The following is a 15,443-nucleotide window of genomic DNA, read 5'->3' on the forward strand; positions in this document are numbered from 1 at the left end:
GAATATGTATGGTAGGACACACAGACAAAGGTCGGTGTGTGCCAGGTGCAGGTTGTGTGAATCGCAGCTTGTCAAGCCTGTGATACTCTGGACAAAACACTGAATTTGAGTTAAGCCGAGAGTGGTCGATATAATTATTCAACGTGGACAACGTGGACAGGTAAGTGAGCTATGAGTTTATTTCACAAGATTGTTGTATTCTGTATCTGTATCTGTTTCATTCTCTATCTGTGTATCTCACTCTCTGCCTGTCTGTCTGTATGCCTGCCTGCCTGCCTGCCTGCCTGCCTGCCTGCCTGCCTGCCTTCCCCCCTCTCTCTCTCTCTCTCTCTCTCTCTCTCTCTCTCTCTCTCTCTCTCTCTCTCTCTCTCTCAGAAAACAGGATAACAAAATGTGAAAATAATATCAACACTACATATACTACTCAAAAGAATTGGGCCGAATTTACATAGCCTGTTTTTGACTTACACGCGTGTAACTACATACCTTTACAATACCTGCGTTTAAGAAAAACAGACTTCGTAAATTCGACCCGAAGCTAAAACATCATATGCTGTAGGTTATTTAGTTTCTTTGAAATGGGAAGAAAGGAAGGAAGGAAATGTTTTATTTAACGACGCACTAAACACATTTCATTTACGGTTATATGGCGTCGGACATATGGCTAAGGACCACACATATATTGAGAGAGGAAACCCGCTGTCGCCACTTCATGGGCTAGTCTTTTTCTTTAGCAGCAAGGGATCTTTTATATGTACCATCCAAAAGACAGGAAAGTACATACCAGTTGTGTAGCACTGGCTGGAACGAGAAATGGTCCATTTGGCCCATCGACTGGAATCTATATCCCAGATCGATCGCGCATCAGGCGAGCGCTGTAGCCTACCACTGAGTTACGTCCCGCCCCTTTTGAAATGGGAGTTTCTTGTTCCAGCCAGTGCACTGATGCGCGGTCGGTCTGGGATCGATCCCCGTCGTTGGACCCATTTGGGCTAGTTCTCGTTCCAGCCAGTGCACCACGACTGGCGTATCAAAAACCGTGGTATGTGCTATCCTGTCTGTGGGATGATGCATATAAAAGATCCCTTGCTACTAATGGACAAATGTAGCGGGTTTCCTCTCTATGACTGTCAAAACATGATCTTATGTTTGACATCTAATAGCCGATGATTAATAAATCAATGTTCTCTAGTGGAGTCGTTAAACAAAACAATCAAACAAACCCTTCTTCCCACGCTGCCGACAGCTCTAGATTGAACATAACATTGCTATTAACAGTAACACAGTAATATTTCAAAACAAAACAAAACGTTTAGCAGTAGTGTTCCCTAGCTTGTTTTAGCATGGTGCAGCACCATGCCTCAATAGTCTAGCACCATCTTGCCCATCTTCATAAATCAAGGCTAATATTCGTTCCTCGTATTCAGCTTTGATACATGTCGTCAAGAAATCGTGCCACAAAATGCTTAAATTTCATTGGATGCGATGAGATCTGATTGCAACGAATCGCAACGCTCCTTATAGATTCCCTTGTTATTGTAAACAAAGATGGCAGCGTCAGCGTCTGGCGGTTAATTTTTGATATTGCTTTCAAGATTGTCACATGTTACCGATGCTGTGATTGGTCAGCGATGTCATCGTGTAAGGGACATAATCGGTGTTACAAATTTTCTTCCAATAGAGGGCGCTAGTAGTGGATATCAGTAATCTTGACTACATGTATCAAGGCTGAATACGAGGAACGACTATTAGCCTTGATTTATGAAGATGCATCTTGCCTTAATCAGCACCATGCTGCCCTGAGATTAAACAAGCCTTTTTCACTAATTAATTCTAAAATTGCCTTTATAAAACACCCAAAAAGGTATTATTAATTAATAAAATATGCCTTTTATATCTTTTGCCATTCATTTATTAAAGCAAGCATATAAATTACATTAATGTTTATTTCAATTAATTTTTGTGTATTTTTAATGAAAAACAAGTGCCCCGAAAATGGCGAAAATGCCCCAAAAGTGTTTGGTCTACCATGCCTTCCCAAATTTCTATGGAAATCACTAAGCAGTTTCGTAAATGTGAATAAATATAACTCAGACACTCGATTTAATTGATGTATCACTTGTGTCAGTATAAGAGTTTCAGTACCAAAGGAAATGCGTAACAGTCATAGCATTTCATTTCAACTTATTTTGGTGCTTATATCCAATTAAGGTTCAAGCACACTGCCCTGGGCAAACACCGTATCTATCTGGGCTGTCCGTGGGTTAGTTGTTAATTGTTAGTGGTTAGTGAGAGAGAAGAGGGTGTAGTGGCCTTACACCTACACACTGAATCGTTAAAACTCGCTCTGGGTGGGAGCAGGTACCGAGCTGCGAACCCTGTACCTACTAGCGATATGTTCGATGGCTTAACCACGACGCCGCCGAGGCCGGTTTGTCATAACAGTGTATGTTGGGGGTTGAAGTACAATGCTGTAGTATTGATTGCCATTTGTTGTCTTAGTATATGGTCACTAATCAATGGCAATACCTCCCCCCCCAAAAAAAAAAAAAAAAAAAAAAAAAAAATAAAACATCCGGTTGTTTACGACAGAACAGAACAGAACTTTATTACTCTTAAGGTCACCATTCGGTGATATAAGAGGAGTACACAAGTTTACCAAAAATAGCAATCAAGACGACTAAACATTACATAAATAACAGTACATAATAAATACTAACACAATATACAATAACTACAAATAGGTTTTCAGGAGGAACACGCTTTGTTTACAACATTGATAAACTGGCACACTTTTCTTAGTTCAGCTGTGTGAATTTAATGACATTGGGCCGAATAATGTACTATTTCTTTAAATACATGTCTTTCATCCTTAAAATCACATATCAATAAATATACACGGTGCGGTAGATGATCAATTGCTGCGCCATACTTAGCTGAAGACGATTACAGTTGCTGAAATGTATTTGTAGCGCTACTCGCCGCCACCTCACCTAGTTGTTGTACGCTTGACACGGCCTTCACTTGAGTACACACTATATTGTAGCTCTACTCCCCGCCACCCCACCTAGTTGTTGTACGCTTGACACGGCCTTCACTGGAGTACACACTATATTGTAGCGCTACTCCCCGCCACCCCACCTAGTTGTTGTACGCTTGACACGGCCTTCACTGGAGTACACACTATATTGTAGCGCTACTCCCCGCCACCCCACCTAGTTGTTGTACGCTTGACACGGCCTTCACTGGAGTACACACTATATTGTAGCTCTACTCCCCGCCACCCCACCTAGTTATTGTACGCTTGACACGGCCTTCACTGGAGTACACACTATATTGTAGCTCTACTCCCCGCCACCCCACCTAGTTATTGTACGCTTGATACGGCCTTCACTGGAGTACACACTATATTGTAGCGCTACTCCCCGCCACCCCACCTAGTTATTGTACGCTTGATACGGCCTTCACTGGAGTACACACTATATTGTAGCTCTACTCCCCGCCTTCACCCACACCTAGTTATTGTACGCTTGATACGGCCTTCACTGGAGTACACACTATATTGTAGCTCTACTCCCCGCCACCCCACCTAGTTATTGTACGCTTGACACGGCCTTCACTGGAGTACACACTATATTGTAGCTCTACTCCCCGCCACTCCCCCACCTAGTTGTTGTACGCTTGACACGGCCTTCACTGGAGTACACACTATATTGTAGCGCTACTCCCCGCCACCCCACCTAGTTGTTGTACGCTTGACACGGCCTTCACTGGAGTACACACTATATGTAGCTCTACTCCCCGCCACCCCACCTAGTTGTTGTACGTACACACTTGTAGCGCTACTCCCCGCCACCCCACCTAGTTGTTGTACGGCACGGCCTTCACTGGAGTACACACTATATTGTAGCGCTACTCCCCGCCACCCCACCTAGTTGTTGTACGCTTGACACGGCCTTCACTGGAGTACACACTATATTGTAGCGCTACTCCCCGCCACCCCACCTAGTTGTTGTACGCTTGATACGGCCTTCACTGGAGTACACACTATATTGTAGCGCTACTCCCCGCCACCCCACCTAGTTGTTGTACGCTTGACACGGCCTTCACTGGAGTACACACTATATTGTAGCGCTACTCCCCGCCACCCCACCTAGTTGTTGTACGCTTGACACGGCCTTCACTGGAGTACACACTATATTGTAGCTCTACTCCCCGCCACCCCACCTAGTTGTTGTACGCTTGATACGGCCTTCACTGGAGTACACACTATATTGTAGCTCTACTCCCCGCCACCCCACCTAGTTGTTGTACGCTTGACACGGCCTTCACTGGAGTACACACTATATTGTAGCGCTACTCCCCGCCACCCCACCTAGTTATTGTACGCTTGATACGGCCTTCACTGGAGTACACACTATATTGTAGCGCTACTCCCCGCCACCCCACCTAGTTATTGTACGCTTGACACGGCCTTCACTGGAGTACACACTATATTGTAGCGCTACTCCCCGCCACCCCACCTAGTTATTGTACGCTTGATACGGCCTTCACTGGAGTACACACTATATTGTAGCGCTACTCCCCGCCACCCCACCTAGTTATTGTACGCTTGATACGGCCTTCACTTGAGTACACACTATATTGTAGCGCTACTCCCCGCCCACACCTAGTTATTGTACGCTTGACACGGCCTTCACTTGAGTACACACTATATTGTAGCGCTACTCCCCGCCCACACCTAGTTATTGTACGCTTGATACGGCCTTCACTTGAGTACACACTATATTGTAGCGCTACTCCCCGCCACCCCACCTAGTTATTGTACGCTTGATACGGCCTTCACTGGAGTACACACTATATTGTAGCGCTACTCCCCGCCACCCCACCTAGTTGTTGTACGCTTGATACGGCCTTCACTTGAGTACACACTATATTGTAGCGCTACTCCCCGCCACCCCACCTAGTTATTGTACGCTTGATACGGCCTTCACTGGAGTACACACTATATTGTAGCGCTACTCCCCGCCCACACCTAGTTGTTGTACGCTTGATACGGCCTTCACTTGAGTACACACTATATTGTAGCGCTACTCCCCGCCACCCCACCTAGTTATTGTACGCTTGACACGGCCTTCACTGGAGTACACACTATATTGTAGCTCTACTCCCCGCCACCCCACCTAGTTGTTGTACGCTTGACACGGCCTTCACTTGAGTACACACTATATTGTAGCTCTACTCCCCGCCACCCCACCTAGTTGTTGTACGCTTGATACGGCCTTCACTGGAGTACACACTATATTGTAGCGCTACTCCCCGCCACCCCACCTAGTTGTTGTACGCTTGACACGGCCTTCACTTGAGTACACACTATATTGTAGCTCTACTCCCCGCCACCCCACCTAGTTATTGTACGCTTGATACGGCCTTCACTGGAGTACACACTATATTGCATTTCCTTTCCTTTCAGCGAGTTTTCTAAGTGACGACAATAAAAGGCACACAAAACAAAGATGGAAAAAGTCGTTCGGAATGGTACAAACGAGGTGACAAATCTAGTAGCTGACATGAGTCTGACAACAGAAAGAAAGATAGGTATGTAGAACGCTTGTTGAACTGGGTGTGTCATCTTTGTGAATCGGAATTGAGAAAGAAAGAAAGAAATGTTTTATTTAACGACGCACTCAACACATTTTATTTACGGTTATATGTCATCAGACATATGGTCAAGGGCCACACAGATATTGAGGGAGGAAACCCGCTGTCGCCACTTCATGGGCTACTTTTTTCGATTAGCAGCAGGGGTCTTTTATATACACCATCCCATAGACAGGATAGCACATACCACGGCCTTTGATGTACCAGTCGTGGTGCACTGGCTGGAGCGAGAAATAGCCCAATGGGTCCACCGACGGGAGTCGATCTCAAACCGACCGCGCGTCGGGTTCTCTCTCTAAGACTATTATTATATCAAAATTACCAAATGTTTGACAACCAATGGGTGATGATTAATAAATCAATGTGCTCTAATGGTATCGTTAAACAAAACAAACACATTTTTTGACGGGTTGTATATACTACTCAAAAGAATTTAAGGGTCAGACGATATTTTCGACATTATTTTCTGAATGTCAATTATATTAGCTAGACCATAATGTCACGCATGGTATTGTTCCATTTTGACGAAAGTGGGTCTAAGCAACCCATAAATGAATTAAAATCCACTGTCATTGACATTGTCGACTAGTTCTAATGGCGAAAACATGCTTACATTTGCACGTAAATTAGGGCGAAAGCGAAAGGTCTGCTAAGTGCCCATAACTTGTTTTTTCACAAAGCGCTTCATTTGCACGCTTTGCACGTGTATTCCATGTTCCCAATGCTGAATTTCCGTATAATTGGAGCTTGCGTTCGTGTACGGTGCACACTCCAAATTCGACAATGGTACGACTTCAACTGACTATCGAAGATCGAGGAAGGGCTATTGCTTGGCTTCAGGATGGCAATACGCAAAGAAATGTTGCTCTGAGACTTGATGTCAGTCAGAGTGTCGTTGGCCGACTGTGGCAACGGTACCAAGCAACGAATTCTGTTCGAAATCGTCCACGTTCGGGAAGACCCCGAAGCACTACAAATAGAGAGGACCGCTACATCACCAATATGGCTCTACGTCAACGCACAACCACTGCATGCCGATTACGTGACAATCTGCGGACTGCGACTGGAACTCGAGTGTCTGATCAAACCATACGCAATCGTCTGAGAGCCAATAATCTACGCTGCCGTCGCCAGGCTGTTCGACCACCACTCCTACCACGTCACAGAACGGCCAGACGTCACTGGTGCACGCTTCATCTGCGGTGGCAACGTGTTCAGTGGGGTCGAGTGATGTTCACTGATGAGTGTCTACAGACGTCCTGGGGAGCGCTTCGCTGACGTTAACGTTAGACAACGTCACCGGTTCGGTGGTGGCAGCGTCATGGTGTGGGGCGGCATCTCTATCCACCACAGGACCCCCCTCTATGTGGTGGATGGCAATCTGAATGGAATCCGCTATCTGAATGAGATTATCCGGCCGTTGGTTCTCCCAGGCCTTCAGCAGATTGGCGGCGGGGCAGTTCTGCAGGATGACAATGCCAGACCCCACCGCGCCAGGGTGGTAACGGACTTTCTCAGACAACAAGGTATCGCCAGGATGGATTGGCCAGCATATTCCCCTGACTTGGCCCCAATAGAGACGCCTGGGACGAATTAGGCAGGAGAGTTCGGGATAACCATGCCCCTCCGGCCAACCTTCATGATCTGGGTCAACTTCTTATGGCAGAGTGGCAGGCCAGAGTGGCAGGCCATTCTCCAAGAGTTCTTCAGACGTCTGATCAACAGCATGAGGCAACGATGTGTCGAGTGTATTCGCGCCAGGGGTGGATTCACACACTATTAAACGAATGTTCTAATGTGTAAAATCCATGTTTGACAACCTTCAACTTTGACAGCATGTCATGTGACTTTTTTGTATACAGTGACGTTTTTTTTTTTTTTTTTTTAGTAAATATGGAACAATAAATAAAAAATTTGGTGTAGTTTACATCATCAATCTAATACACTCTGAAACTTATTTGGTTATAAATTTTTCACCCTTAAATTCTTTTGAGTAGTATATATTATGATATGGCATGTTCCCTTCGTCCGTTAAACCATTCGTTTTCTGGGCATATATTTCTTATCAATTCATATAGGATCATCAAACCTTGTATACAAATACAACTTGGGATGGTGGTACCATAACTAGGTCATCGTGACCTTCTTTTTACGCATTTCTGCATATTAAAGGACATTCGTGTCCGGGTCATATCTAACTTATCAATTCATCAAACCGTTCATGCATGTACAACTTGGAATGGTGGTGTGTCGCGTACTATAACTAGGTCATAATGACGCATTACACTTCTAACGGGTATATCATGTACTAGTACCTTATGCAACTCCAATCCCCTTCCAAAAAAATAAACAAAAAACGTTTTACTTATCACGAATGAGCAGATTTAACGCAAACACGCATGTACAAACAAACACAAACAGATACGCATGTACACATACCAAAACGCGCACACAATTACACCAGCACGCACGCGCGCGCGCGCGCGCACACACACACAAACATCAAGACACATATAGTTCAGTCTAAAGAGTCCAGACGTGTTTGGATCGAAGAATCAGTCTCCTCGGTGGACCCATTCTCTGATTGGATGTTTCCCGTCCTATACAGTGCCCCACGACTGGCATATCAATGGTCGTGATATGTATTGTCCTGTGTGGGAAAATCAACATAAAAGAGCCATTGTTACAAATGGAATTACCAAATGTTTGACATCCAATAGCCGATGATTAATTAATGTGTTCTAGTGGTGTCGTTAAACAAAGACAACTATGTTAAAAGCACTTAAGTTTATACTAAGTTGACTAAGACGGAAAAAAAGATAACAGACATATACCGCAGTAAATGCTATATTTTACTGATTTGGTTTGTACATTCCAAATGGTAGAGATGGCGTTTCATTAAAAAAAATAAAAAAATACTACATACCCAATGGAACCAGGCAGAAGACTGTTTAATTTGATATATTATAATCTCTCCCATGTTTTCAGGAACATTCAAGGTGAAGGCCGGACTTGCTCAGATGGCAAAAGGAGGAATAATCATGGACGTAACAAACCCGGAACAGGCTAAAATAGCGGAAGAGGCAGGGGTGAGTGCCAGTCAAAGATAGGTTGTTATAATACACAGTGCGTGTGTTAATTATAACACTAGGTTTCCGTAACCGAATGACTGGTATCGATCAAATTAATTTATTGTACACAAAAAAAACCTACCCCCCCCCCCACACACATAAAAATGCGACAACCCCCCCAAAAACCCCAAACACCAAAAAACCCCACCAAAAACCCCCCAACCCAAAACCCTATCTACTAATCATACACTACAAAGCCAATTTTAAAAAGCCAAACCTATATAACAATTGTTGTTATAATAACACAAACAAACAAGATTCAACCCCATATTATACTTGTTTTTTGTCAGTTAATGTTTTATTTTTCATTTGTTGTTGTCTAACAGGTCTATTAAGACGAGCTATGTTACCATTTGATAATTTACTATCAAAATGCTGTTAGTACCGTTTGCTAGATGTAGATAGCTAGCTGACATTTTAACAACTACTCTCATTTGAATTAGCCTACATTGTCTGTGAGTACAGATTAGTCGCATGAAGACCGTTATAACTTATACATTCTACCCTATTTCTAAATGTTTTACTAATACAATAGGGTTTAGGGTTTATTAAAAGAAGGGGGGGGGGGGGGAGAGAAAGAAAAAGAAGAAGAAAAGAAAAGGTCGGCCCAAGCTGCCTAGTGGTTTTGCATATTAAATTTTGTTCGTGTTGTACCTCCATTAGGATTATACAAGATCGTTTGCGTGAAAACAAACAAACATATTAAATACATGTTTGTTTTTGTTGTTGGGCTTTTAAAGTGAATGTTCACTCACCCTTAAATATTTCTCATTTGTTTTACGATTTTTAACAATTATAATTAAGCATGTCATTTATTGTATTGTTTTTATTTCCATTTTATTTCCATTATTACAAATACATCTATTCTTGAGCTACATGTCAACATGTTATTTTTTATTTATTCAGGCATGCGCTGTGATGGCACTGGAGCGTGTTCCTGCTGATATTCGCAGAGATGGAGGCGTGGCAAGAATGACGGACCCAAAAGTGAGTGATGCATGAAACAGGCCAGGATGGTCTTTGTTTATTTACTTACTTACTTACTTACTTACTTACTTTTGTTTTATTTATTATTTTAATCCTACTATATATAAATAAACATTATATTAGGTTAGTTTTAGTAAATGTAGACTTACAAAACTTCTGCGGTACCTTATATTCTTAGATATTAGCATACTTCGGGATATCAGCGTACTTCGGGACATAATAAATATTAAATCCAGGCGAACTCACGTGTTGTTTTGTTGATTGCAGACAATAAAAGAAATCATTAAGGCGGTAACCATCCCGGTAATGGCGAAGTCTCGAATAGGTCATTTTGCCGAGGCGCAGATACTCGAGGCTCTGGGCGTGGACATGGTGGATGAATCTGAAGGTACGTATATAATCTCAAACCACTCAGGCTTGTCCATGAAGGCAAGCGATTGGGGTCATTCGATAGACTGGTTTTTGTGCCTAAAGTGAAATTAATAGGATATGATAAAAGACAATGGTACCAGTCAAATTGTTCGCCCGCCTTCCTGAACACGCCACTGTTTTCGTTTTTTAAGGTGTTTGTTGTTGTTGTTGTTGTTGATAATGTTTTTATCTTGTTTTTAAATTGTCTTAAAGAGATATGCAGCACATGGCAGTATTACATTAGGAGATACGTGGCTTGTGGAGGATTACAATATAACTGAAATGAGATCTTACTCCCCCCCCCCCCCCCCCCCCCCCCCCCCACCCCCTTTTTGTCTAGGGGTGAACAGATCTGACATAACCCAACGCTATTACGAACATTCATTAAGCAGCCACCTCAGTTTATTGGCATTTTTAAAGATGTTTCCGACAAATAGTCTTTTCAACGACTAAATTTTTTTATTTACAATATCAGTGTCTGTATATCCAATGCGGTTTTAAATCGTCCAAATATTTGTAGCAGCTCAAACATTTTAATTCCTCATATATATTTCGTACGTACGAATCCAGTTTGTGCTACCACAAACATTAAGGAAGAAGGGGAAAAATGTGTTATTAACGACGCACTCAACACATTTTATTTACGGTTATACGGCGTCAGACATATGGCTAATGACAACACAGATATGGAGAGAGGAAACCCGCTGTCGCCACTTCATTGGCTACTCTTTTCGATTAGCAGCAAGGGATCTTGTATATGCACCATCCCACAGACAGGATAGTACATATCATGGCCTTTGTTACACCAGTTGTGGAGCACTGGCTGGAACGAGAAATAGCCGGACGGGGATCGATCCCAAACCGATCGTGCACAAAGGAGCGCTTTACCACTGGGCTACGCCCCGTCCCACAAACATTAAGGAGTCCAGAAATACCTTGTATATACAGACACTGCTATTATACACAAAATAGTGAACTGAATTTGTAATTGTAGTCGTCAAAGACAATACATTAGTCGGTAGAATGTTATAATGACAGAAAACCCCTGACAGTCTGTTTAATTCTTGTTTCTTTGTCATATTTAGGTGTTTTTATTTGTTAGGCTAACTAGAACTATTGTTTTAACATTTCAGTGCTAACCACGGCTGACGACGAAAACCATATCGACAAACACATGTTTACTGTCCCATTCGTGTGTGGGGCACGTGACCTGGGGGAAGCGCTCAGACGTATTTCAGAAGGCGCTGCCATGATTCGAACCAAAGGAGAGGCAGGCACAGGTATTGAACCATACTCGCATACAAATGACATATACATCACTGCTTTCTGATTTTATTTTTTTGGAACACTTGCACACATATAAAGCGGATGTAGGATTTTTTCTTCGAATGGGTAGATTTAAAAAAATTTAATAACATCTACAGTATCCCAAAGTAGCGTACACTAATTATATCGTGCGTTATATACACATGTATATGAGAACCACGACATGGATCCTGAGAAAGGGAATGTCACTCTATAATTTTTCTCACCTTTAAGATCTTGGCACTGGCGATTTTGCTATTCATACAGCATCATATACTGCATTTCACACCATGTTATGTGTTTCTGCTATTGTATGTATAACGAGAAAAAACCCAGGATTAAAACCCAGACGAAGGTACCAATCAATGGCTTCCTCTCATAAATTGTTATTTTAAGTCCAATAAATATATTTTTCATTAATCACAACAAAATGTTGTAAACTATCTGTTTTGCGTTTTCATTGTGTGTCAGTATATTACTAGCATAACGGCGTTTTTCAGCACGCTCCACAATACCGCTAGGGTAATAATTCAGTTATTAGAGACGAGAAACATCAACGTTGTGGACTGGCTTTCCCTTTGTCCTAATCTTGCTCGACCATCTTAGGGATGAATTATGACGTGATGTCCATACAAGAACCACCCCAACCAGCTGACAAGCCACAATACTTGGAGTAGGCATATTACTCTTCCTTGGCAGTTGGTACATTATATATACATTTTGTGTAATCTTTATATTATTGTGGATACCTTTGTGTATTACCCCACCCCCACCCCCACCCCCGCCACCTTGTTCATATATACCATTATAAAAAGATCGTATTATTTTAGGTGATGTATCGCAGGCGGTAACTCATGCCAGAACAATAAACAGACAGATACGGGCTGCCAAGTCAATGGACTCAACGGAACTCTACTCTTACGCTAAAGAACTCAGAGTACCAGTTGACTTACTACAGAAGACAGCCGAAATGGGACGATTGCCAGTCGTCAACTTTGCTGCTGGTGGATTAGGTATTTATGAATAATAAGTATTATGTTCTGTTAACCACTTAATGAGTCCAAAGATTTGCATTTATTAGAAAGTCAGAAGTGTGAAAATTTTCAAAATATTTTACAAAGATAACATTTTATTAGACGGTTTTTATTGTGGTATTGTTCTTGAATACGTTTCAGTTATAGAGGATATTACAAGATAACTCTGTAGGCAATAGGACTGTAACTGCCAACACTTTGAGTTATGGGCATGAATCCAAGATGTCATTGCCATAAGTCGATAATTCTATTCTGCTTGTTGTTTACATTACACATTGGACAATGTTGCTGAACTCCCCAACTGATCTCGCTCCTTTTTGGAGGTTGGGTCAGTTGCCTTTTTCAAAATTTTGTGGCCCCACTTTACAAAATTCGGGATCCTTCTCAGGTTTCAAAATATATCTGACGAGTGAAAGAAAAATGGATAGTCTTTAAATATATCACAACATATATGGTATCTAAAGGATACGATTTCTTACATATTCCCCTCAAACTAAATGTATTACCACCCCCCACCCCCCACAAAAAAATAAAATAAAATAATAATAATAATAATAATAAACACACACAACAACCCAATGTATGTAGTTAAGGCGCTTGTGTTTGTACATATACTTCATAGGTATAAGTAAGTTTGTATAGTATTAATTTCATTTGACGGTTTCTTTGATATCTAGGTCATCACCATGGAACAGCCGATAGATATCTTTACAACGATCCCTAAAGTATGTGAAATATCGCGTTGTGATACCATAAATACACACAAAGTTCTCTCCAAAGGAGGAGGAAGAAAACAATTCTTGTCACCTTTATGCCTCAAGACTCCATCCCAGTTCACCTGCCTCAACTTCTAAATTGTTTGTCCTGTGAATACATTTCATTCATTGAAACAAGGCATTTTCTTGAAATTCATTTGGTTTTGTTTTTCAGCCACACCCGCGGACGTTTCGTTACTGATGCAGTTAGGTGTCGATGGTGTATTTGTGGGTTCTGGCATCTTCAAAAGTTCCGATCCTGCCAAGCGAGCACGAGCAATGGCCCAGGCGGTTACGCACTTCCGGGAGCCAAAAATACTGGCTGAAATCAGTGAAGATTTGGGCGAGGCCATGTTTGGTGTTCATGCAAAATCGAATCTGAAATTTTCTGGATATAAAGAAATATCGTAAAAACAAAAGAAGTTTAAATGTACTTTTGTAATGGAAGGGAAGAGAACTATTTTTACGTGCCCATGTCCAAAGGGTTCAGGCACGCCTATTCCGGACTTGACCTTTGGCATCGCCAGTGGCCAATTCCGGGACGGGAGGATGTACCTTTGTATGTTTATTTTTGTTTGCACAAATTCAAAATTAATTAAATGTTTCACACTAATTGTTTGTATACATATTATATTTAATTCCAGTATCTGTATCGTATCAAACACTGTAACATTCCTGATCACAGTTGATCCTCAAAATGTTTTTGAAACATTTTCGTATCACAATTCAGGCTGACAGGCTGTATAGCTAAGTGGTGGAGTTTGTCTAAGGTTTCCTCCCCATTTCTTCCGGAGCTCCAATACTACTATATCAAATTTAAGACTATGGTATGTGGGAATTGGACCTCATGAGAGAACTTTGCCAATGAGCTACATCCCACCCCAAAAGACGCCATATAACCGTAAATAAAATGTGTTGAGTGCGTCGTTAAATAAAACATTTACTTCCCACCCCAAAACTAAGGAAGCAGCCTAGATCCACCTATGTCATTTGTTCCATTCTCTTAATATTGGCACACCTACGGTCATAATATACAGTTTATGGCACAGGAAGGAAAGGAAATGTTTTATTTAACGACGCACTCAAGACATTTTATTTAGTTATATGGTTAAGGACCACACATATATTGAGAGGAAACCCGCTGTCGCTACTTCATGGAATACTCTTTTTGATTAGCAGCAAGGGATCTTTTATATGCACCATCCCACAGACAGGATAGTACATACCACGGCCTTTGTTACACCAGTTGTGGAGCACTGGCAGGAACGAGAAATAGCCCAATGGGCCCACTGACGGAGATTGATCCCACACCGACCGCTGTACCGCTGGGCTACGTCTCGCTCATTATGATCGAGCGCTAGAGAGGAAGCCCGCTGCCGTCATATTATTCGCAACATCTTTATTCTATCTCAAATAGAACAGCATATATTACGGTCTGTGATAGTCTGGTCATATATCACTGGTTGGAAAGGGAAATAACCCAGTATCTATAGCCCCATGAGGGGTGGTGGTTGTCGATACACGTTACTGTATCTCAGGTGGGTCTCTATCAGATGGGCGCTCAATCACTGAACCACGTTTTACTAATAGAAATGTTCATCATTTAATGCTGGATGAAATAAAATTGCATTAATTGTTTTTCGCAAATATTTGTTTTTCATTAATGGCAAGACTAGCAGTATTTATCTGCGCTATCAAAAGTTAGACGCACTTCAAAATTTGACCAGGCCGGATGTTATTTGGTATAGTGCAAAGTACAGGTTGGAACGGGAAAATACATCAATGGCTTGTTATTTGTTTGCTTTTATACAAAAGATTGGGCGTCTCTTAAACAGTGCACCAAGTGTCTTGACAGAAAAAAAAACCCCGCTCGGCTCTGCTCTAAATGATTTCAATAATCGAGTAAAGTCCCCGTACAAGGGCCCACCTTAGAAGTCTACCAACATACAAACGTGTCGCTATGTTCACAATAGCGGCTAGCACTGGAGTTGAACTGGAGAATATTACATTTCATGCGACCTAGATTACCAAGTAGTAAGAAGGAAGAAATGCTTTTATTTAACATCGCCCTCAACACATTTTAATTATGGTTACATCGCGTCGACCCGGATATCTAGGAAACCAGCTGTCGCCACGCAATGGGCTACTCCCATTCTAAA

General features: G+C 42.1%; 1 protein-coding gene across 1 annotated transcript; it reads left to right on the forward strand.

Moving 5' to 3' along the window:
- Positions 1 to 23: 23 nt before the first annotated feature.
- LOC121381006 (pyridoxal 5'-phosphate synthase subunit SNZERR-like) lies at positions 24 to 13,897 on the forward strand. The gene is made up of 8 exons (XM_041510079.1): positions 24 to 160; positions 5,474 to 5,598; positions 8,650 to 8,750; positions 9,699 to 9,779; positions 10,047 to 10,167; positions 11,324 to 11,470; positions 12,326 to 12,508; positions 13,460 to 13,897. Exons 2-8 carry the CDS (start codon positions 5,517 to 5,519, stop codon positions 13,693 to 13,695), a joined length of 951 nt encoding a protein of 316 aa, XP_041366013.1. The 5' UTR covers positions 24 to 160; positions 5,474 to 5,516; the 3' UTR covers positions 13,696 to 13,897.
- The last annotated feature ends 1,546 nt before the right edge of the window (positions 13,898 to 15,443 follow it).

Source organism: Gigantopelta aegis, chromosome 9 (genome assembly GCF_016097555.1).
Source record: "Gigantopelta aegis isolate Gae_Host chromosome 9, Gae_host_genome, whole genome shotgun sequence".
Lineage (NCBI taxonomy): Eukaryota > Metazoa > Mollusca > Gastropoda > Neomphalida > Peltospiridae > Gigantopelta > Gigantopelta aegis.

Coding starts and splice junctions, on each gene's coding strand:
- LOC121381006 (XM_041510079.1), top strand. CDS start 5,517: ATGGAAAAAGTCGTTCGGAATGGTACAAACGAGGTGACAAATCTAGTA. Junction 5,599..8,649: donor GACAACAGAAAGAAAGATAG/GTATGTAGAACG, acceptor CCATGTTTTCAG/GAACATTCAAGGTGAAGGCC. Junction 8,751..9,698: donor AAATAGCGGAAGAGGCAGGG/GTGAGTGCCAGT, acceptor TTATTTATTCAG/GCATGCGCTGTGATGGCACT.